This window comes from Myripristis murdjan, chromosome 15 (genome assembly GCF_902150065.1).
Source record: "Myripristis murdjan chromosome 15, fMyrMur1.1, whole genome shotgun sequence".
NCBI lineage: Eukaryota > Metazoa > Chordata > Actinopteri > Holocentriformes > Holocentridae > Myripristis > Myripristis murdjan.
The window spans coordinates 3,131,834-3,154,738 of NC_043994.1; the positions used below are offsets into that span (position 1 = coordinate 3,131,834).

Below are 22,905 nucleotides of genomic sequence, written 5' to 3' on the forward strand. Positions count from 1 at the left end.
TGGCATAAGGGCTACAAGAGGTAGAGGCATTGCTGAGTTCAAACAAGAAAAAATGCCAATGTGCTCTTTGGATGTTATCTTTTAATTGCAGTTAGAGGTGAAGTTTGATGTTGTACTCTGACCTGAAGTATTGTTTTCCTTTTTAGTTGTAGAGATTTGTAATTCCTGGTGTGTGTCTTCAGTTGTCATTGTAGCTAGACACAACAGCCACTTTTGGGCCTAAGGGCGGACAGCGGGGGAGGCGTTCCCGAGCCAGCAGAGAGCAAAATGTCACCACTTTGCTGAGATACAAAAGGGTGGAAAGTGGCAAAGAGCACATTCGCTTATTTTCACAACAAAACTAGAAATCTCCTTTTCATGAGCGCCCATACAAAACATTCCTGGGTAGATGAGTCATTAAAAGCTCAGATGGATATTTTGCACAGCTCTTTTGAGAAAACCTGTCCCAACACTGAGTTTGTCTGAGCATGTACTAGGGAGCGGGGGAAGGTAGGGGTCCTGAGGGGGAAGCCTGAAATCATCAGATCTCCCCTGGGAAAATTCACTGTGTAAAATTAAAAACCCCACTAACCTGAATCCTAAAAATAAATGAATGAATAAATAAAGGGAGAATATGTAGAATGAATTTCTTGCTACAGCCAGTTTCTTTTAATAATCCAATTTTGAAAATGAAATGTAGAATAAATAAAACATATTAATCCATTCACCAAATGAATGAATCACATTTATGAAATCTGGCACTTATGATACTAAGATTCAAGATTTGAGTGAACTTTTAAGATTTTGTAATTCATTTGAAATCATGATTTCTTCTCTGAGAACTGGTTTCACAGGCACAGAGCATAAATACTGTGTGAATTTTTTTTTCAACAAGAACATAATTCCAGAAGAAGTTTATAGATGCACACCCTCTGGATGATGTGCCTCTTATTTACTTTAGTGAGACATTTAGGTCTTTAGGATTTCTGCCATAACATGTTTTGCTGTTCTAGTATTGCATTTTATCAAGAGGACTAGAATATATAGAATATAGAATATGAAAAGAAATCAGTTATAATGGCAGAAAATAGCAGATTTATTATTTTCCACGTAAAATACCATATTTTCATATAATGGAAATCAAGTTGATTCTTCTTACTATGACTATACCAGTGGTTCTCAAATGGGGGTACACATATCCCTAGTGGTCTGTTGGAGTACTGCAGGGGGTACATGAGAGTTTTTTAAAATGTTAATTTAAAAAAAAAAAAATCAGTCATACATAATTCATAAAATAAGCAGCCTACACTATAATAACTGCAATAAAAAATGTAAAGGTGTCACATGTGTGTTTGTAGTTTAAATCTGCTGCCGTGGTCATCGAGTGAGGAAGTTTGTTCTGTATTGGATCAGAATCAGAATGAGAATAAGAAATACTTCATTGATCTCCAAGAGGAGGTTGGGAAATTGTAGTTTTTTATGTATTTTTGTACTTTATGTACTTTTTTTTGCACTGGTCAGAGGGTTCTTGGCTGAAAAAAATATTTCTAAAGGGTTTGGATTATTGAACCACTGATGTATACTATGAGTTTACATGCTAAAAATTTCCCTCTGCCTAGAATGGTTACGCTCGGTTTTGTGCTTTTTCGTTTTGGTAGTTCAAGTGCTCAAGGGGTTCCCCACACCACATCCCTAAGTGTAATACTGATTAGATTTGACAGAAAATTTTTAAAAAGCTAATAATAAAGTACCAGATTTAAAAAAAAAAAAAAATCACATACCGAATTGCATGAAGCTGATCTTACTGTCATGGACAAATGATTCAATAACTTAGGCGGGCCATGTGAGTGGCTGTGCTGTGCTTGAAGAATCCCCTCAGAGTCGTCAGTCTTCTCACATGAGCCATGTCTGCAGATGCAGGAGCAGAGAGGGGGAAGGGGGAGGTGGGACGAGGTGGAAAGCACCCACAGGAGCATCAAAGCACTTCCTCCTTTTTTTCTTCTTTCTTCCTCTCCTAAAGGACACTCCACTTGCGGACCCAGGGGAGGCAGCCATCACACCGCCGGGGAGCCGAGCCGACAGCTTCCTGCTCAGGCCTCGCACAGTTCCTGACCGATGGCTGAGGTGGAACATTGATTGCCATGCTCAAAAACTCCACCAGTTCCTCAGGATGGCAGACACGTTTTCTGCATTTTTTTTTTCAGGTTATGGTGAATAACGCCTCTCCTCAAGACATCGCCCTTACACTGCACATATTCACCGAGAAGATTTCTACAGTGCAGCCGCACGTCTCAGGCTACCCATACCAGTGATCCAGACAGCAAGGAGCCTGGATTTGTATCAAATCAGGAAGCAATGAAAACTGACGAGAGTTACATTACAATAATATTTCTAAATATAACATTTCTGCCGAGATATTGCTCTAGTGTGCACTTTATGAATTCTCAATAAACGTTAACAGTCTATCAAATCTGTGTTGGGTCAAGTTTTGTTTTGTTGCTATTGCTCTCCCATCTCTCAATAAATCCTGAATACTGGTTATATCTTCCAACACAAAGAAGCTTGGGGATCTTTGCTGAAAATTAATTCTACCCAAAGGCCTCTTTGGCATTTTCTTACTGTCCTGCCAAATGCACAATATAAATTAAGCGGTTGGAAGTTGAAGTCATAAATCTCTCTCTCAGTGACAGTAACGTCCTGACTCACTAAATGTTTAGCCAGTGAAGAGCTGGAAGTGACACGATCCAAACTCATGCTGCGTGCTAATTGTGCACACAGACACAGACACAGACATAAACAATGTTTGAATGAAGTCACATTGCACATGTCAAATTCGAAACTGCACTCAGTTCACTGCAAAAACTCAAAATCTTACCAAGATTATTTGTCTTAATTCAAGTCAAAAATGTCTTATTACTAGTCAAAATATCTCATTACACTTAAAATAAGACATGATCACCTCAGAAGTAACTTGTTTTTAGACAATTGTCTCTTGTTTCAAGTGAAAATTTGCTTGAAACAAGTGAAAATTTGCTTGTTTCATTGGCAAAATTTGTTTCTTGTTTCTAGCTAATTTTCACTTATCCATCCATCCATCCATCTTCTGCCGCTTATCCGGGCCAGGTCGCGGGGGCAGCAGTCTAAGCAGAGATGCCCAGACTTCCCTCACCCCAGACACTTCCTCCAGCTCCTCGGGAGGAACCCCAAGGCGTTCCCAGGCCAGCCGAGAGACATAGTCCCTCCAGCGTGTCCTGGGTCTTCCCCGGGGGCTCCTCCCGGTGGGGCATGCCCGGAGCACCTCCCCAGGGAGGCGTCCAGGGGGCATCCGACACAGACAGTCACTTATTTCAAGTGAATTTTCACTTTTTCCACTGGCAAATTTTGCCAATGAAACAAGCAAATTTTCACTTGTTTCAAGTGAATTTTCACTTGAAACAAGTGAAAATTGTCTAAAAACAAGTTACTTCTGAGGTGATCATGTCTTATTTTAAGTGTAATGAGATATTTTGACTAGAAATAAGACATTTTGACTTGAAATAAGATAAATAATCTTGGTAAGATTTTGCGTTTTTGCAGTGAATTCTCTCTCTTATTGTAGTGCATCACAGACTGAAAAGTAGTGTGAAGACTTTGATCAAAGAGTTTGACCGTTCAGACTCGTTTCATTTCTCTGCAGGTCACAGCATCACAAGCAGCAGGTCAGGAAACAAGGGCAAAGGTTTTCATCTTACAACTGCACATCCGTTTCAGGGATCAGGGGAACCAGGGTGCACTTTCAGTTTGTGATGAAGAGTCCTTCACGTGGGCGGTGCTCGTTCAGAGCAGTGGTTCTCATGCTTTTTCAATAATGTACCCTGTTTCAAATATTTTTTCAGCCCCCGGACCAATGCAACAAAAAGTTGGTAGAAATAAAGGCCTATATAATACAATACAGTGATATCAGCGTCTGAAACAACAACTTACGATTTTGGCAATATTGTATTGTATTGTAGGCTTTATTTTTGTTTCTTTTTCTCTTCTTCCTCCTTGTCTCCGGCTGTATCGCTGCTACATTTCAACCACTGATCCCTTTTGTGGATTTTTGTAGTGAACAAACGTCCTCGCTCCACGACCACGGCAGCAGATTTAAACCACAAACACACACACCTGACACCTTCAGGAAACCTGCTGAAGATAAAATGTGCTTTATCAAACTTACATTTACATTTTTATTGAACTTATTATAGTATAAGCTAATTATTTAAGGAATTTTGCATGACTGATATTTTTGAAATTTACAAAAATATTAAAAAAAAAAAAAAAAAAAAAAATCTCACATCCCCACCTGCAGCACTCCAGTGTACTCCAACTCCAGGGTTTGCACAACCATTTGATTTACACGGACGCTTTAGTGAGAAAAAAAAAAAACCTGAAACTTGTGAATCTTGACCTCAGTATTCTCTGCACCATTTCTTGAAGTGTTCTCAATTCATGATGTCTGTGTGGGCTGATGGCTTTGGATGCCACCTCCTCTTAGTAACCGATGTGTACATTTTGATTGCTGATCTGTAAAATTATGGACTCCATGACCGAGCTTCAAAATGTATAGTGACTTAAAGGGATAGTTCATTCTTTTTGAAAAATTTAATAGCCTATAATTTCATTTTGCTGCGCTCCCCTCTATCACACGTTTCATTCACCTTTCAGGAACCTGCCAGCCACTGTTGGAACTGAGGACCAGCACACAGAGCTTAGCCTGTAGAGGGAAATAGTTGCTTTTTGGGTTGAAAGAAGTGCTACACATCATCAAATTCAAGCTTGAGTGTATATAGATGGTTATTTTTCAGAATGTTAGCTGGGGGGAAGTCTGCATCAATGGCAGGAGGCTAACAGTTCAGCACTCAGTAACAATTAGAGGACGATAGCACCACTACTGTACTACAGAACAACTAGGCGGGGAAGTGAAATAAAATCTTTTTTTTTTTTTATTGGGAGGGGAATGAGTAAACTGTCCCTTTAAGAGATCAAAGACAATGTCAGGCATACCCCAAAAAGTCTTCAAATTGCATTACACACCAGGGAAGTCTCAAACCTTGCACCAGAGCTGAACCTCAATCCAGACTACAAGGAGGAAAAACAGAATCGAGCAGGCTCCACAGGGAAGGATCAGTATCCTCTCTGCTGGACTACTGGGTAGCATATTTACAGAGTCACAGGAGATGTGGAGTTTGCTTAGTTTGACTCTCACAGTGGAGACCTGGCTCCCCATTGGGGCAGTTAAAGGTCCCCTGGCACTCTAAGGAAGGCAGCTGGTACAGAGGGCAGAGGAGAACAGGGTGCGGCTGCTGGACCGGTTAATATCTTTTTGGCTTCGTCTCAAGCAGCCAAAGTGTTCTGCTGCTCTCATATTCCCAGGCCGGCTGAGTCGGCTCTGGTTCCACGGTTGTGACGTGCCGGCTGACATGCGAGCATTGGATCCTGCTAGTTGACATACAGAAAGTCGCTCCTGTGCTCATAGGATGACATGTGCCTCTCAATGTCAGGAATTGTCCTCCACATATTATTTCTGCCTCAAACAAATGCACTGTACTCTCTCTCAGTCTGTGCTGCTGGAAGCATGGGGGAGCCTCACCAGTGGAGCCCATCCAAAGCCAAATGGTTTGGATCTGCTTTTAATGCCTCGAAAGGCATCCGGATCACAAATTAGACTGTCATGTTTCATACTTTGATTCATGTTTGCCTGATCATGGTTTGAGTTTAGCAGTGTCTTACTGTGTTTTGCACTGAGCAATATTTCTCCTCACTCTCTCAACCCTGCAGGCTTTCCTCATGTAAATGTGTATATTTAGTTTCAGAGTACTACTATTCCTGCAGTAAGTTGGTCTGATCTGCTGCAGTTTGATTTTAAAAAGTGGAACCTACCTGTAACTCCAGCGTCTTGCAGTTTCTCTTCCATATTTAATGGTCAAATCAGGCCGGTGGAGTGTGGAAAGGGGAAGAGGAGGGCCAAAGGTTCCCAGCGTCACGGATGATAGAGTTTAGTGTCGGAAGTGTCATTTGCTCCCAGTACTCCCACCTGTTGAGCTTTTCCTGAAATGAACCTCCCTGCAAATTAGAGCTCCATCAGGCTGATGGGAAACAGCACATGCACCCGGGTCCTGTGTGCACTTACACACATGCATTCATGCAGCCATACAGACACACACACACTCAGCTTTTGATGTACATAGTTTCTTGTTGCTTTTAGTCGGTGCTGTGGGTTTCTAATTTCTGTCTTGGGCTGATACGTTTCTCACTTTTCTTACACAGTGTGCCTGTATGAAAATTTAGCTCAAACAAGGCAAACCCTAGGCTGTTTTTAACATATTAATTCTTTGGAACCTGAGCAAATTTATGTGATTTCTTTAAAAAAACAAGGGGAAAAAAAGAGATAATTAAATTTGAAAAAACAAAACAAAAAAACTGAAAATTAAGGGAATACATTAAAAAATAAAAAAGAAAGAAAAAGAAAACTAAAGGAAAATTGGCTTATAAAAATTGTAATGTTATGTTATGTTATGTAATGTTAAATACTTATAAATCTATATTTATAAGTATTAAAATTATGGATTTAAAATGTAATGATAAAATATTACAGAAAATTTAGAAAATTACCAAAAAATCCTCCAAAAATAAAAAAAATAAAAAAGTGAGGCGTAAATAAAACCTTTCTGAATATAAGCCTGCACACACTGGTGAGTTTCAAATGGTTAAGTGTTACATAGCCAATGGGAGCAGCGTCTCCCACTGTTCGCTGAAAAAACTCTAGAAACGCTCACCTACAGATTGTTTGGAAGACAAAGTCTGCCTTGTTTGACAAGACTCTGCCATACCAAAGGGCCTCTGCGATCAGCACACACATAAACTAACATGAAGTGTCTCCAGGAACACTTGCAGCACAAACAACAAACCATTTGCAATGCAACACAGATGGCCTCAATCTTTTTCAAGGCCTGACTGTCTTGACCAGCCACAGACCGAGCGTGTGTGGTTGGATCTGGATCATCTTAGCTGTGCTGGTTCAGACCCAGGTTCTGAGCAGGCCAAACCCCAACTTCTAAATCAGTCTGCTGACTAGCATCTGAGCACATAGTCGGCAGCCAGCAGGCATGACCAAACAAAAGTAGTGGCAAACCCCAGTGAGCAGGACCTGGTGCTGAAGCAGCATTTTTCATCATGTCTGGATCTCCAAAAATAAACTTCATCCAATGACCTCACTCACCGTTGTGGTCGACTCTAATTAAACCATGCGGTTGTGGGTTATTTAGAAATCCAATTCCTGCTTTTCAGGGAGCTCAGAAATATCCTCCATAGTAACTTCTTATTAATGTTAGCAATGATATATGATAAGTGAATGGTCCTGTTTTCATTTCATTTTCCTTGCAGGGTTGTTTCAAAAAACTTGTTTCACTTGGGTAAATTAAAGCTTGACTTGCCAGTGCATCAAACTCACTGAAATAGTTATCCAGAGCAATAGCAACAGCCAAGGAGATCGCAGTATATTAATAAAACTACAAAAAACAACACTGGAGAACATATGACAAGATTGACATGAAGAATCTGAATGGATGAGGCCTAAAAGGACCTCGGCTTGGCTAAGAGTTTTATTTACACGAGTGGAAATGTGAGAATCAATTAAATACATGACTGAGAAACCTTCTCCATAAAGAGCAAAATGTCCATAAATCACCACGTTCCACATATCAACAGAAATCCAAGACGTCAAAAAGTATTTGTGTAGTAGCCTAATAGGCGCAAACTGCCTTTTTAACACCCAGTGACTGACCAAAGCCCAGGCAAGAGTCATGGGCCCAATTATGCAGCGAACAGCTGAGGTTTGTTTTGAGGACGAACACTATACCATGGAAATAAGAAGTATATCATATGCAACTAGGCAAATCAGCTGTGTAATTCAATGACACACTTTGACAGCGAATGGATGATCCGCTGAGTGCTCCTGTTCCAGCGTTTCAGTGCAAATGGAGCTCCAGCGACCAGCCACCCTCCCAATGGTTTTCCCTCGGCTTGTTTTTCTTTCATCATTAAAGAGGTTGTTGCTCCACATCTGCGTTTGACTACTCCCCACTTTCTACAGCAAAACCTCAGGCTAGCTGGTTCTAATTTGTCATCCCTTACAAGTTATTAACCTTACCAGACTCAAAGCAAAAAGGATACAAGAAAAAGGATGGAGGGAGGGAGTGGGAGAGATGGGGTTGCTGGGAGGAGGATGACACCGAAAGCATCTAATAAGCACTTGGTGTGCTCAGCCGTACATGTGTTACTTCTTAGCGAGAAGGCCACATGCTCGCTGAGTCATCCCTTTAAAGGAACACGTTAAATTTTAGGGTGATAGTCCCGCAGGTCAGCTGTTAGCTGATGAGAACAGAGACACCGGAGTTATCCGTGTGTCCCTGGCAGGTCGTCAGCTCTGGGGCTCCATGCTAACACTTTAGCATACACTGTGTCTACTATAGCTATGTGCCAATTCAAACAGGAAAATAACAAGAAAAAAACAGTTTACTTTCCTCAACAAATGGGTATCAGGACTTGTTGTTTTTTTTTTTTTTTATATTTATCTAATCTGCTTTGTTAATGTTTTTTTTACTATAACCCAACTCTTTACCAAAGTTCCTATTTGCTCTTAGACAGTGTAGTTTGCATCCTAAACCTGCACAAAGCAACATTTATTGATTAATACATAATATGTAAGATTTCTGAGAATGTACGTAGTGACTGATTGTACCTGCAGATGCTGTAGTTGCTACGCAGTGTGTGTGACTGACATCTGCCTGTGTAAATTCACAGTCAGCGTTACTTTGCATGAAATGATTGGTTCACTGTATGGCTAATGTAGTTTTGTATTCATTAACTTTAGTGCCATGATTCAATAAGTGCAATCGTCAAGTGCTCGTCTCCGTTCCAGAGTCCCATTTGAGTTTGCCTCAATATTTCTTCACGAAAAGGACCACACTGGTGCATGTTTAACATAATATCTACAAAATGTAGACGTAACTAAACATTCACTAAACGCTTGCCTTACACAACCAGTGATCAAATCTGTGGTTTATGAATGGTGATGACTTTGTTAGTTGCAGAAGCAGAACCATATAAGGTGGCTGTTTCAACCAAAAAAAAAATCACATTTGAAAATGTAGGGCTTTTGATTATATGTTGTGAAATCTTTAGTATGCCATGATTTGAAAAATGTTTTGTAGCGATGTAAAATATGGGTACTGTAGTAAATGGGCCAAACTTTGAAAGTAATTGGTATGGTCCTAAGTAAGTATTTATTGCTTGTGTGTTTCCATTTGTATTACATATTAATATTTGCTTACTATTTTACATAGTTAACTAGCCATCCAGTTACAGTAGTTACAAGTCTACTGGAGGCAGTGTTCCGTTTTGCTGCCAGATTCCATGTGACTCTGCTTCTGGTGGTTCTGACCATTTCTCATATGATGTATAAAGCCAACAACCTCTTGCTAAATTCTCAGCTTTCAGTCTGAAATGTGCAGCAGTGGTAAACAAAGAAAAAAAAGTCATGCAGTGCAAATCAAAATACAATGGAAATCCATGCTCTGTCCTCAGTTTGGTCAGTGCAGAGGAGCGCCAATGTGAAACCAGATTTGGAGTTTGCAGTCTGGTAGAGCTGCCCAAGGTCTGGCAGGTGCCTCCAGTCTGAAGGATGTGGAGCTGAAAGGGGCAAGTGTCCAGCTCACTGAAAGACTAAATGACCTGACCATAAGTGCAGATGAGAGCCTATAATTTTTTTGACATGGATGTCAGCAATACTTTAATATCCGAAAAGAAAATAACATTGAGGGTGGAGCAACCGGCTAATTATAGAAGAGTGAGAAAACCACACAAACCGCCAGAGGCCTGGGGTGAGGACTCAAACCGCTGAATCCTAGTCGCATGGATTGGACTCACCTCAAATCCAGAGTGCAGACTGGAGACAGCAAGTGAGGAAGAAGACGCTGAAGTGATTGAGACCCCAAGTGAGGGACACAAGCCCTGAAAGAGTTGCACAAGCATGGCCTCATTAGAGTCCATCCAGAACTGTGCGCCCCTTTGAACAAGTGTAGCCCGTGACTGTCCCACTGAGTAATAACATAGTGCAGAAAGAGACAGGTTGTAATTTTGATATTTAAAAGCCGCAGCTGCTTGATACTGTGGTAAACCAGATGGAGGAAAAGATGAGAATCCACTTGAAGTTTTCTGGAAGGTGCTTTGTGTTCTGCGAGGCCTTGAACAGTTCCTGTCCTTATTTGGTTTCATTTACACTGATTAGAGGCGAATTAATGGAAGAAAGACGGATTGATGCTGTCTTTGCGGCCCGTTCAGCCAATGTTTCATGCAGGACTTCAAAAACAGCCTTGCCGGTTTCAGCAGTGATGTGGTAGCAGAAAAAAAAGTTGGTAACTTTGACGTCCAGTCAGTGATCATCACGAGGCACACAGCCACCGAAATCAGCAGCAGCTACTCTATTGTCAGAAAAGCCCTCACTTGTGTGAAAAAAGGGAACCCAGACACTCTTCCTCCATGTGTGAAAATGTCATTCAAGAGTGCATTCATTCTTTTCTCGGCTGCAATGAGCATTTTTTTTTTTTTTCAGACAACCCTGGTCTTTTTCTGTCTTATTTATTCACACCTATTGATATCTACAGTATCTATCTATGTATTTAAATATACATATACACATATACAGAGATAGGTAGATAGACAAGTTACACATATAACAGTTTTTTTTTGTTAATTTTGTTTTTTTAATTTGTCAATTTCTTTAATTTCTTCTCATTTTTTGGTTCATTTTCTGATCATGTTTGAATGTATCAAGTGAATTGAAAATTTTCATAATCCTAAAAAGGTGGGTAAAGTTAATTTGGGTGGGTGTACTACCTCTACATCCAAGCCACATTAGTCTCACTGATCAAATCTACTTTATCAAAGTTGGCAAAGTTGTCTTGTGATTATGAGGGAGGCCTATATATTTAGTTTTGCCAGTTTGCAGCAGAAAATATCCCTCCACACTTGCTAAAGTTCTTACTAATGTAACAGAATGTCACTCCCCTAATTAAACCTAACTTATGAAGCTAATTATAAGGGAGAAATCGCCAGCATTGGAATCAAAGTTTTCAGTGATTTATTGTGCGGCAGTCGTGGTGGTCCAATCAAAGACAAATGTTCTCCTGGCTGCCTGTCCTTCCCTGTGATCTATAATGGACTTAGCACGCCAGCATGGACACATGTGTCCACTTTAACAGGACAAGGCTCTGCAGGTGATTAGCGCTATTTCGCCTCCGGGGCTGTGAACATCCCTCTGACCTTGAGATGTTTCCCCCTCTGTCCCGAAGCTCCAGACAGATTGTGCCTCTGCCGCAGGAAAGCAGCCTCGCCCATCCACACAGGATGATGGCAGCATCCATTACAAAGCACAGAGAGCCTCCCCTGCAGGCTCAGTTCAGGGTTCACCGTCAGAGTTCATTTAAACAAACGAGAGGTCACACTTGTGATACAGTACAAGCATCATATATTCCCTCTAGCAGCCTGGATAAACAATTACGCTGTAGACACAGGTTGGATTTTCATATGGTATGATCATTTTTAATACATGCTTCACACATTTTGAATACATGCTTTACAAGAATGTTTATTTTCTCTCTGCCACACATAAGGTGGAGCTATGTTAACAGTTACACACTAAATGTTTGCAGCTACTTTGTGTTAGCATTAGCATTTTAACTCACCTGTTTCATCCCAAAGCTACATTTCTGGCAAATCGTTGCTTGTTTGTCCTGTTGTGGTGCATCTTGCACGAGGCAGGATGCATAGGGGAGAGTGGGGTAATTTGTGCCAAGGGGCAAGTAGTGCCACCCCTGTTATCTAGAAAACCATAGAAGAAGTTGGTCATGTGACCACATATTTTTGAAGAGGCATCCATTTCACTCATCCTGCAAAGAAGGGAGACACATGGCTTGAGAGAAAAGCACATTTTAGTTCAAAAAACATTTTTTTGCCCTCCAAAGTAAATTTTCTATGATCAAGGTTTTTTGATTGCTGTGTTTGAACAATTATAGAAAACTTTGAAAACAGTTCACACAGGTTTTAGTACTTTAGTAAGCTACACCATGAGTCTATACAGTTAGCATGATGTTAGCTCAAAACAGCTGGGGGAGGCATTTTTTTCAAAATGGTGGGCTTAGGGTAATTTGTGCCAAAGGGCCTGGGGTAAATTGTGCCAATAGCACAACTTGTGATTATACACTATATATTACTTTATTGTATTTTATTGTTATTGTACATTGTCTTCTTACCTTTGATCACTAAAACTATTCAGATTCAGATTCAGATGATTTGCAGGTGCTCATTTTGGAAGTTTTATTTTGTTCTGGGTATGTGTTCATGTGGCGCTAGACCTTGTTATAGAAAAGTGGCCTGTGATCTTGTTAAAATAATAAATAAATGTGAAATAAATAATTTTGTATTGAATTTGTTTTGCTTTTATATAGCATTATCATTTGTGAGATTAAAATAATCTGTTTTACTTAAATTATCAATGGCACAATTTACCCCAGTGTATTCTCTCTAATGGCACAATTTACCCTGCACTGGGGGCAAGTTGTGCCACAAAACCACTTTTTTTTCGAAAGCTATATTTCTCAAACAGTTTATATAAAATCCAAAGTGATTGTTCCCAGGGATGCACAACATCCTAAACTATATGTGCATATTTTAGTTGGAGGCATTACTGTAATCCCCTCGCTTTAAAGGCACTTAAAGTAAAAATTGGCACTATTTACCCCACTCTCCCCTACTGTTGCTATAATTCCACAAGTCTGTCCTCCTTTTCTACTGTCCATCTCGTCTGGGAAACATAAGGTGTGTCTGGTCCAATCATAAATATCAAACATGCTTGATATTCACTATTGGACAATGCAGTCAGTACTGTAAAAATCGTATCTGCAAACCCCTCACTCTACAAGATTATTTGGGCAGATAATCAACTGAGACCAGCTTCAAATCAGGAATGCTCATTCAATTGTCAGGATATAATCTGCCTGCTTATCCTGTCATGAGGGGCCAGCATTATTCAGACTACAAGTTGCAAAAAAAAAAAAAAAAAATCAAAGAATCAAGTATTGATCCTTCCTGTGCCAAAATAAGCAAAGTGCCGTTAGATGCCTTTCACGAGCATTTAAACTCTCATTTTGCTGAGGCTACAATGGAGGATCCTCAAAGGTCACTGATTGTGGAGCGTGTGGACCCACATCAGGTGACAGGCCTGTTTCTAGTGGACTGCCAGCTTGACAGGGGCTTCAATATGTTTTCATTAGGCTGGAAACATCCATGACTCCCTGGCTTAGGTGGTACTCATTACCACCCCTGAGTGGCTCTCACAGACACATCCATTAAGGAGCAGCTAAATCTCCCCGACCTTCAAACACTGGGAAGATGACCAGTCAGGGGCGGAGAAGAGGGATGAAGACTTATTGTGCCATCTTTCACCTTCTCTTTGGTTCTCTCTCTCTGTTACTTGTAGGTGGGGGTAGATAATTGGCTACAGACAAATCCTGTCTAGACAAAACACACATACCCACGCATGTGCGCATGCACGCGCGCACACACACACACACAAACACACAATCAAATGCAATGCAAAATCAAATCTTGGATAACAGGAATGTTTTATGAGGGCTTGTTATCAGTTGTATTTTGCCACTGGGCTACACTCTCCCTTTCTGTGTGTGTGTCTGTGAGTGTGTGTGTGTGTGTTTGTGTGTGTGTGTGTGTGTGTGTGTGTGTGTGTGTGCGTGTGCGTATTTGCACCTTAGCCTGCAACCACTGCATGCATGTCTTCAGAAATGTTGTAACTCCCACACTATAACACATAGTACACATACTTTTTTTTTTTTTCCAAAGATGGTGAAGTATTTTTTTTTTTTTTCATTTTGAGTGGTCATTTTGGCTTATTGGCTAAGGTTAGGGTATAGGGTTAGGTGGTATGGCTAAGATTAAACGGAAAGGATGTGGAGAATGAATGTAAGTCAGTTAGCTAAGGGAAAGTCAGTCATGGGGAAAGAAACACTCAAGGCATCCTGGGAGCTGGGAAGTGCCCAGTTTAAACCTCCCAGGTCCCACCGGGAGCATTTGAGAGCTCTACCTGGGAAAATAAAAGAACAAACATACCCCCTTGCAAGCGAACACAACTTATACTGCTGATTTCTGCTGCTGAAACTGAAAATGAAGGAGTAGTGAGTGAACCAAACAACACTGATAAGGACAGAGAAAGCAGAAGGTCATTTTTATCATGTTCGTTGGTTGCTATAAGTTATAAACGCTTGACCCCACACTTAACATTTAAAAATGTTGGCGCACAAAATGAAAAATGAGCAATCAAATAAAATATTGCAGTGTGTGTGTTTGTTTACAGTTTTCACCTGCCAGAAGGTTTTCTGACTAACTGGTCCACCGATAGGTGGGTTTCCATCCAAATATATCGAAATTTTTGAGTGAATTTTGTCAAAATGCGCAAAAGAAAATGCAAATTTATGCCTGTTTCCATTAGTTTTATTTGGAGAAGAGTGCGCCGTGAGATGGCGCCATAAGATAGCGTCTGTGTCCACCGAACAACAACAAACACTCAGCTGACACTCAACAGCTGATCATGGACAGATTCTGTTGAACTTGTCGGGAGAAGTCTGGTTACAATTTTGGCAGCGTTAACTTCGTACCGAACCATCCTAAATAAGGAATAAGAGACTAATAATAATAATAACAATAACTAATAATAAAATGTAGCGTAGAAGTGTGACGTGGTATCCGGTCCAGTCATCGTTTATTCGCAAAACCTGTTTCCACAGCAAAAAGTCACATTTTCTTTTATCGATACGCTGAGAAATCCACCCCCTCCAAGCGTGAAAACTTTTTTGCGAATTTTCAGCCGTTTTTCAAATTTCGAATTGTGAATTTTTTTCGCAATTTCTGAAAATGCAAATAAAAATAGGTGGATGGAAACCCTGTAACTGATTGCCACAGTGGAGAAGGGACCTCTAAAATGTGCTCCTGACATGCATATCTTTAGTTCATCCTTTGTTTCCTCTGCCTCGCTGTTGTTGTAGATTGCAGCATGTTGGTTCCTTAATTGTGTTAGTGCTTGTGCAGTATTCAGAATCTGTTTTTTGTGTCACTGAACCGTGTTTGTCTGTAATCTTTTGTGGTAGGCACCATGACATCTCCCACGATCCAAACAAGTGACCCATCACCAACATGTTGTGGCATGACATACTAATCCCCCGACAATTTAAACAAGTCCTTCATAAAAGAAACCAAAAGCGTCTGTATTTGCTCCAACAGAAGATTTTTTTGTAGCCAGGAACTTGCTTTGACATCGTTTGCTGTCTCGGTGAATGTGGGGTTCAGAAATCAAATCCAAGTTCCCCCTTTCCCACTGGAAGGAAAATATGAGAGTGCTTTTCCTGATGGGGCCTGGGATTTCTCCCAGTTCCCAGGACATCTTGAACACAGCATGACTCCTAAGTGTATCAAACTGACCTGATTCTGATTTAGGACACTGTGATTTCAATATTATTCAGAAACATTAAAGCAAAACACCAAGCTTTTCGTGCTCCGTTTCAACTCTGAGGTAAACTGAGTGATAGCAGATTGCATGCTAACGCTGAAGGCTCATGTATGCTCCCTTTATGTACAAAAATAAACACGTCCGTATGAAACAATGTAACTGTCACTGCCCACATACTTCCTTGCGTCTTTTACGTCGGCATAGATGTTAAGCAATAAATCCACTAGGGGGCAGCTCGGAGTCTAAAATTTCTGACAACAAACGTGGCGATGGTGGAGGAGGGGGAGGTTGTAGATGGCGGTGGTCTGTGAGGTCATTAAACACATCATGACATGTGGGCAGAGAATGATTTCCTCTAACAATATAAATTTTTAAAATCGTATCTGCATTTTTAAATTCGTATCTGTATTTAACGCTGAGTATAAATGAGCTTTTAGCATACACTATAAAATGTCAATAGGCCCCATGCGAATATTCTAGCACGCCCTATGCTGACTGATGGACTTTGGTGCTGCTGCCCTCTAAGGAGTATTTTGAACTTCGCACTGAATCTCAATGGGTGCTTCAGATGTAAGCCATTTCGCTGTACTTGATGAACTACGCTTGTAATACTACAGCATGTTTATGGACTAGGAAAACCACGAATGAGATGGTAGCAGACTGAATGTAAATAGGTCCATGAAGGTCAAATTGATGCAAGTCAGACTGGAGCATTAACTGCTCTGATTTACATCAAAACAAGTGGGGAACTCATTGCTGAATCATTTTGCAGCTACGATCTCTATCACAGCTGTTACAGCAGCAGGATGAGTCACTTCTAATTTGATTTAATCCCATGATTGCAATAAATGTACCTTTCTTTCTGAGGATCATTTTCAAAGTGTGTTTTTCTGCTTGGAGAATCACAAAGCCAGCTGGCCACACAGCGCTACATTGTAATTACAAGGGCTTGCAGCACATGGGTTCATTACATAGTGATTCCGGCTCCATCCACCCATCGTCGTAAACGTTGGTAGGAGCACGACGTTCTAAGATGTGGCTGACAGTCGAAGGACCATCTCTTGGTCTGACTACAATTACAGCGCGAAGACACAAGACAGGAAATTCTCTATTAGCTTTTTAAAACCCTTCTGTGGCGGCCCAAAACGCTTACCATAATCGAAACCACCCATGTGGGTTTTGTAAAACGCAATTAGACCAGCCACCACTTGAGGTCGACCATCTTAATTTCAGTGGCCATCGAGTCATCTTATGGCAACGCTACAGCTGGAGTTGCTGCACAGCGGCAAACACAAAATGCTGGCGTTATTAAAAAGTGGTGTGCCCCTCAATTTTGTGGACTAATCAACATGGAGCTGGATGCTGGTTGGATGCAATAAATTTAACATGCTTTTTTAAATGGTGAATGGTAATGCACTCTCTGGCCCAATGGCTGTTATGTGCAGAAGGTCCTGGAGATGACAGCTCAAACTATAATTAAGCTGTAAAAAAACAAAAATTTTCAGTATCATATATAATCATTCCAAGCAACCAAATTTTAAAGCCATTCAGTATTCAGAATTTTATTTTTGTTATGGTGAAAAAAAAAAAAAAAACAGTAGTAGTAATAATAATAATGATTATAAAACATGTTGATGCAAAGACGATTAAGGTCTTTCCGTAGACACCAGTGTCATATTAATCAATTCTACAATAAGTATTTTATCAGTCAAACTGTATCATATCAGAGATGGACAATCTGAATAGTTAAATTAATGGAAATCTTTGCACTAGACTGATAATAACCATCAACCTATCAAATGTTTTGGGATGAGATTTGTAGTAAACATAGAAGCATGTTACTAGGGTTTGCCCATTATGGGTTTTTATAGACCAATATTGATATTTTTTGGATTGTAACTACAAATTTTGTCACTTGATAAAGAAGTCACCCTCCACTGAAATGTAAGAAGGATGGAACAATCAGTGGATTCAGCTCAGGTTAAACAATACATAATCAGCCAGTGTAGTATTATGCAATCAACACGCAAAATCATATCCATCATATCAGAGGACGGATGACACCGCCAGGGCAATAAATAATTTTTGATTAAAGGCCAGTATGGACTCAATGTATCGGTTTAAATCTTGTGAACACAAACACACACACACACACACACACACACACAGAGCAGGCATAGCTCAACAAAGAGTGGCACAAACAGAATCCAGCCTGCACTGAGCCTGTGGTTTTAATGGGGTGGGAGACAAGCACTTCAAAGGCTACTAGAGCTGACCTAAACACTGTTATTTGACTGAGGGTGAAACAGCACCAGCAAACTAATCAAAGAGGGAGGGCTGTTTGTCTTCTCCTCCTGACCGGCCGGTACCCTCTGACGACTGGGCAACCAGGGAGGGAAGGAATTCAGTTTCCGGCTTTAGACGTGACCTGAGCTCTGGCAGCTCTGAGGCCAGGCTGAGGTCCCACATGTCACACATCACCTGCACTAGCTTGTCCAGCCAGTGCGGCTCGCCTCTGATGCATGCTTCCCCCTTGTTTCTGTAGCCTGAAGTTGCCTTGTTAATCAAGGAGAAGTATTAGCTTTTACCTGCATTCAGCTGAACTAGGTGATGTACATGCTGACATTCTCATATAAACCATACTCAGTGCTTGTGTTCAGTATCTTTAACCCTGTGGCCCCCACAAGCCCATACACAGGGCTTTTTTTTTTTTTTTTTTTTTTTTTTTTTACTCATTTTTGTTAATTTATTTCCTTTATTTCTTTTTTTTGTGTGGACAGTGTATCCTTGTCTAAAAAAAATTACAACATAAAAAAAAGGTTTTTCTTTTTACGGGGCAAAAGTAATAAAAAGCAGAAGAAAAACTTGCAAAAATGAAACAAAAATATTAAATAGATATAAAGAAAATTTTAAAATGTAAAAAACTTACAAATTTTGTATAAATAAAAACGTAGCAGTTTTAAAAAGCATTTAAAATTGAGAGAGGCTGCTTCCTCACCATAAATAAATAAATAAGTAAATAAATAAATAAATTCACACATACATACATACATACATACATACATACATAAAAATACATGTTCCTCAGTCCAAGTAGCTAGTTTTAGAAATATTTTTCAAAAGATAAAAAAGGGATTTCATTCAGGTTTCAAATGATTCTTCTGAACCATTTTTCATGCAATAAATAAAGAAAAATCAAATAAAAAAAATAATAAATGAAGCAAAATGCTATAAAAAAAAATAAAAATCTGAAATTCTGTAAAGGTTTAGCAGGCAGGGCAAATGACTCACTTCATGCATTCAATGGCAGGGAAACTCTGACATATATTACTGCCTGAGTTATTAGAACACAGTTCATACAATATGCATCTAAGATTTATAACCGATATTTTGAAGGAAGACAGTATTGGTGTGATAGATCAGCCTGTGCTGTCCAGAGTTTCTGCTGGTGTTCAGGGTTTGTGGGGACAAGTGATAACATCATGAGCCCAACTGCTTTCAGACGGCCACAGCCAAGCGACTGAGCTCTTGCTGTGAATGCTGATTGATTTATCCTTAACTGCTTTGAACACTGACCCAGAGGATCTCTTATCTCTGACAGGGAGCGGCCGATTAAAGGTTTCTGTCGGCAGCAGGCCTACATGACATCACATGTATTTCGGGGTGAGTGTATCACACAGTTTGGTGTGGCGAGCCAGGTCATTCATTGAAACTAAAGCTCACTTAACTCACTGGAACACAGACTTAGCGAGGAAGTTATTGTTTTGGTCATGCAAAGCCGGGGATATAGTGGAGATAAACCCACTTTACTCACCTTTTTATTCCCAGAAATTAGAGTTTACTGCTGTTTACTTTAGATCACATCGCTGTCACCTGAGAGTAGAGCGGACATCTTTAGCGTGGAGAGGGGAACAACACTGTATATCATGTATCCGCATAGCATCACTGAAAAGGTTACCCGATTACCTGACTTGTCTTTTGAATCACAAGTCCTCAAAGTGGCATACGGACTCACAAGAGTGTGTGGTTCTAAAGTCTCATCATGTGAACACAGAGCTGGGAAAGGTTTCATTTTTAAGCCCCACAAAAACTGAGCAGCCTACAGAGGGGCAAATACATATGTACATAAACCCACGGCTCAGTTTGTATTGTGATTTTTGGGTCACAATTTCAGTTTGTGTTTGGTTTGTTTTGGATTGTCTCTATAACTCTATCTAAATCTCTATATTTTGTCACACGCACACACACACACACACACACACACACACACACACGCGTAGCCTATATATACACGTAGCCTATATATACACGTCCACATATGTACCCAACATATGTACATCTCTAATACTGAATTAAGAATTAACATCACAAGTTTCAATGTCTTAAGACATTGAAACATCACAATACCAACGTTGATTTGCTTTGCAAAATCAACACTTAATTCATTATTAATTCACTGTTGTGTCTTCAACATTAGTTCACTCATGTTGAAACGTAAGACATTGAAACAACATCACAATATCAACGTTGATTCGCTTTGCAAAATCAAAACCAAATTCAACATTGATTCACCCATGAGTTATGATGTTGATTCAGTGTTGAATAAATGTTAAAATGCCAGCTGGGTAATGATAATTTCAGGATAGAACATGGAAGAGGCCAATAGGTTGAATCAACATACAGATCTTGTGTAAATTTTAACGTTGATTTAGTGATAGATTGTCAACGGTTCCGCAATTGTTAGCTTTATATATTATTTCAACATTGTTTCAATGTAGAAACAACAACTGACATGTTTTAAATTATATTTCAATGTTGAATGTCGGTTGAATGCCAGCTGGGTTGGTTATTAAACCTGTTTTTATATTTGTTTAATGCAATTGACCAGCTTAACTGTGTCCAAAACACACCTTAGACCAGCTATACCATAGACCAGCTGGAATTAAGCTGTTTTTTCAGCAGGGATCCTGGCACCACTGAAAAAGAAATCTCACTCTCAAATAAATAAGCAAAGATGATGAATTAATGAATTTTGTATACAAGAAATAGTTACTTTACGTCTTTTTGCTAACATACAGTAGGTTTATGAGGTAAATCCAAAGCATAAACTACAGTAATATAAAATAGATACAGGTTAAATGTTGTGAATGTTGTTGGTTGCTGGCCTGCTGACTGATCTCCACCTGTGCTGCAGGTACCAGAGGCCATGCGGCAGCTTACACCTGTATGTTACTGACCTCTGGCAGTGCATCATTTCTTTCTCATTATCGGAGCACTCAGTGCAAGCAGAGCCTCTGCACAGAGCGGGGAGAGGCAGAGGGCGATAGGTTGTTTGGCTGACAGCAGGCCGTCGGTGTCGGTGCTGAGGGACTGGCCGTCCTGGCTGCCACCTAAAAATATCCCTCGCCAAGCGCGCGGATCAAAGGGGGGAGGGAGGGGGGGCAGCGACGCCGCCGTGAATCCCGCCCCAACATTTAACCTAAAGCCGCTCATAGGAGGAGCATGCACTCCACCGTGGAGCAAAAGAGCCGCGGCATCCAGTCGTGCGCAGAGCAGAGAAGGTGGCTCGGGTTTCAGCTGGGCGCACTGACGGCTGACCTGCCGCAGAGAGAAGCAGCGCTCTGAGGAGAGGCAGCAAATGGGACAACCGGAGCGCAACGCCAAGGAATAAAGGCTCCCCGTGCGAATCGTGGGAACATGACTGACTGACTGATTGAAAATCAACAGAATGTCTCGTGTTCTGACTTTGATATAACCTAGACGCTCATCTGAAGGCTGGAGACATTTGGAAGAAGAAGAGGACATCTGTAAAACTTTGCCCTCAAGGCAAGAAGAAGTCCCCCCCATTCAAAAAAAGTTAGAATTTCTACTCCTTTACTCTTCACCTTTCTCCTCTTGATGAATATTGGGATTTCGCGGCGGATAACACCCGAATAGAAGAGTGAAAAATGGAAGAGGGTCAGAAGTGGGGAGTCACTGGTAAGCCGAGTGCGGGGAGGACTTGCGGTGAGCAGCAGCTCCCTTGCAAAAAGCCGCTGTGGAGAAACTGGAGAGAATTGTCTGGCATAACAATTTGCATAGCATTATCTCTCCTGTCCCTTGGAGTTTGTGTTCTGGTTTTTGTGCGGACGTCGGAGTTGCAGTCCAGGATAGTAAATCTGGAGCAGCAGCGGGACTCGCAGCTCTCCGCGTGGATGTTGTCTCTGGAGCAGGTGGAGCCCGTTATCTTGGGACGACTGGACCAGCTCGTGGAGGAGGTGAGCGCTTTCACTGACACCTTTTGAAACCAGGATGCTTCCCTCAGTTTAACACAGAAATTTGCACAAAAAAAAAAAAAAAAAAAAAAAAATTAAGCTGGCCAGTTTTTCCTCATTCGTTGGACGCCTAATTTGTCTGTCTGATGCTCTCCCTGATGTTAGTGCTCATTCCAACAGGCTGCAGTTTAGGATGCCAGGTAGATCCAGTTGTCCTCTTGGGATGGTGGTTGTATGAGGCATTTCTGTCCTGCTATTTGTGATTTTCAAACCGGGGTCAACCAGGGGTCTTTGAGGGGTCCTGACCCTCATAGATTCATTTAACCAATATGACGTTTTCTGGAAGTTAAAGCAAGGAGGGAATGTATAAAATGGATGTCCCTTTTGATTTGTTTTGTAATTTGCTGTGATTCTACTTTTACTATAGTTTTGCTGCACCAACTTTTATTTTCTCCAAACCTATTTCCTTTGAACAAAATCTGGCTGCAGGTATTTTGGGGGTTTGTGATGTAAAATGTTTGGGATCCTCTGATATAACTGATACTGTTTATCAATTGATTGTTTACTGCATGCAGATGTTAAAAAAGAAAGCAGTAATGTTCTTGCACAGGGAAATAATCTAATCAGAGCCCTATCTTGCAAAGGAATGTGTAACATGTGTTTATTGTATCATCTGCACATCCCTGAAGAGGCACAACCTGAGCGACTGGCCCCGGCCTTTCACATCTGTTGTTTTTAAAGACGCCCCGGTGTTGCCCTTTAATTGACCACTTCCACAGCTACACTAACAAGCTCTTGCAGTGTGATTGAAGTCCCGCAGGGCCTCTGTTTTCCCTTGCCCTGTTTGCTTTGGCCTAACTTTTATCACCCCCACCCCCCCACTCCCCACCACTTTCACTCAGCCCATCATAAATGCGCCTATGGGGGAGGCAAAAGCACACCAGTGGGTGCTCAGGAAGGTGTGGCACTTAAGCTTATCTTATTTAGCGTCCCAATTTGATCTTTCGTTATAACAAAAGATCGCTGCCTCCTGGATTTGGAAGTTTTGTTGTAAAGGACCTATGCAGAGAATGT

The 22,905-nt window shown here is 40.8% G+C and overlaps 1 protein-coding gene across 1 annotated transcript in view; it reads left to right on the forward strand.

Moving 5' to 3' along the window:
* Window positions 1–21,148: 21,148 nt before the first annotated feature.
* Window positions 21,149–22,905, forward strand: part of col13a1 (collagen, type XIII, alpha 1) — a 118,987-nt gene continuing 117,230 nt past the window's right edge. Inside the window, 1 exon segment of the mRNA XM_030069933.1 lies at window positions 21,149–21,834. Coding sequence (XP_029925793.1) covers window positions 21,526–21,834 — 309 coding nt within the window. The 5' untranslated portion in view covers window positions 21,149–21,525.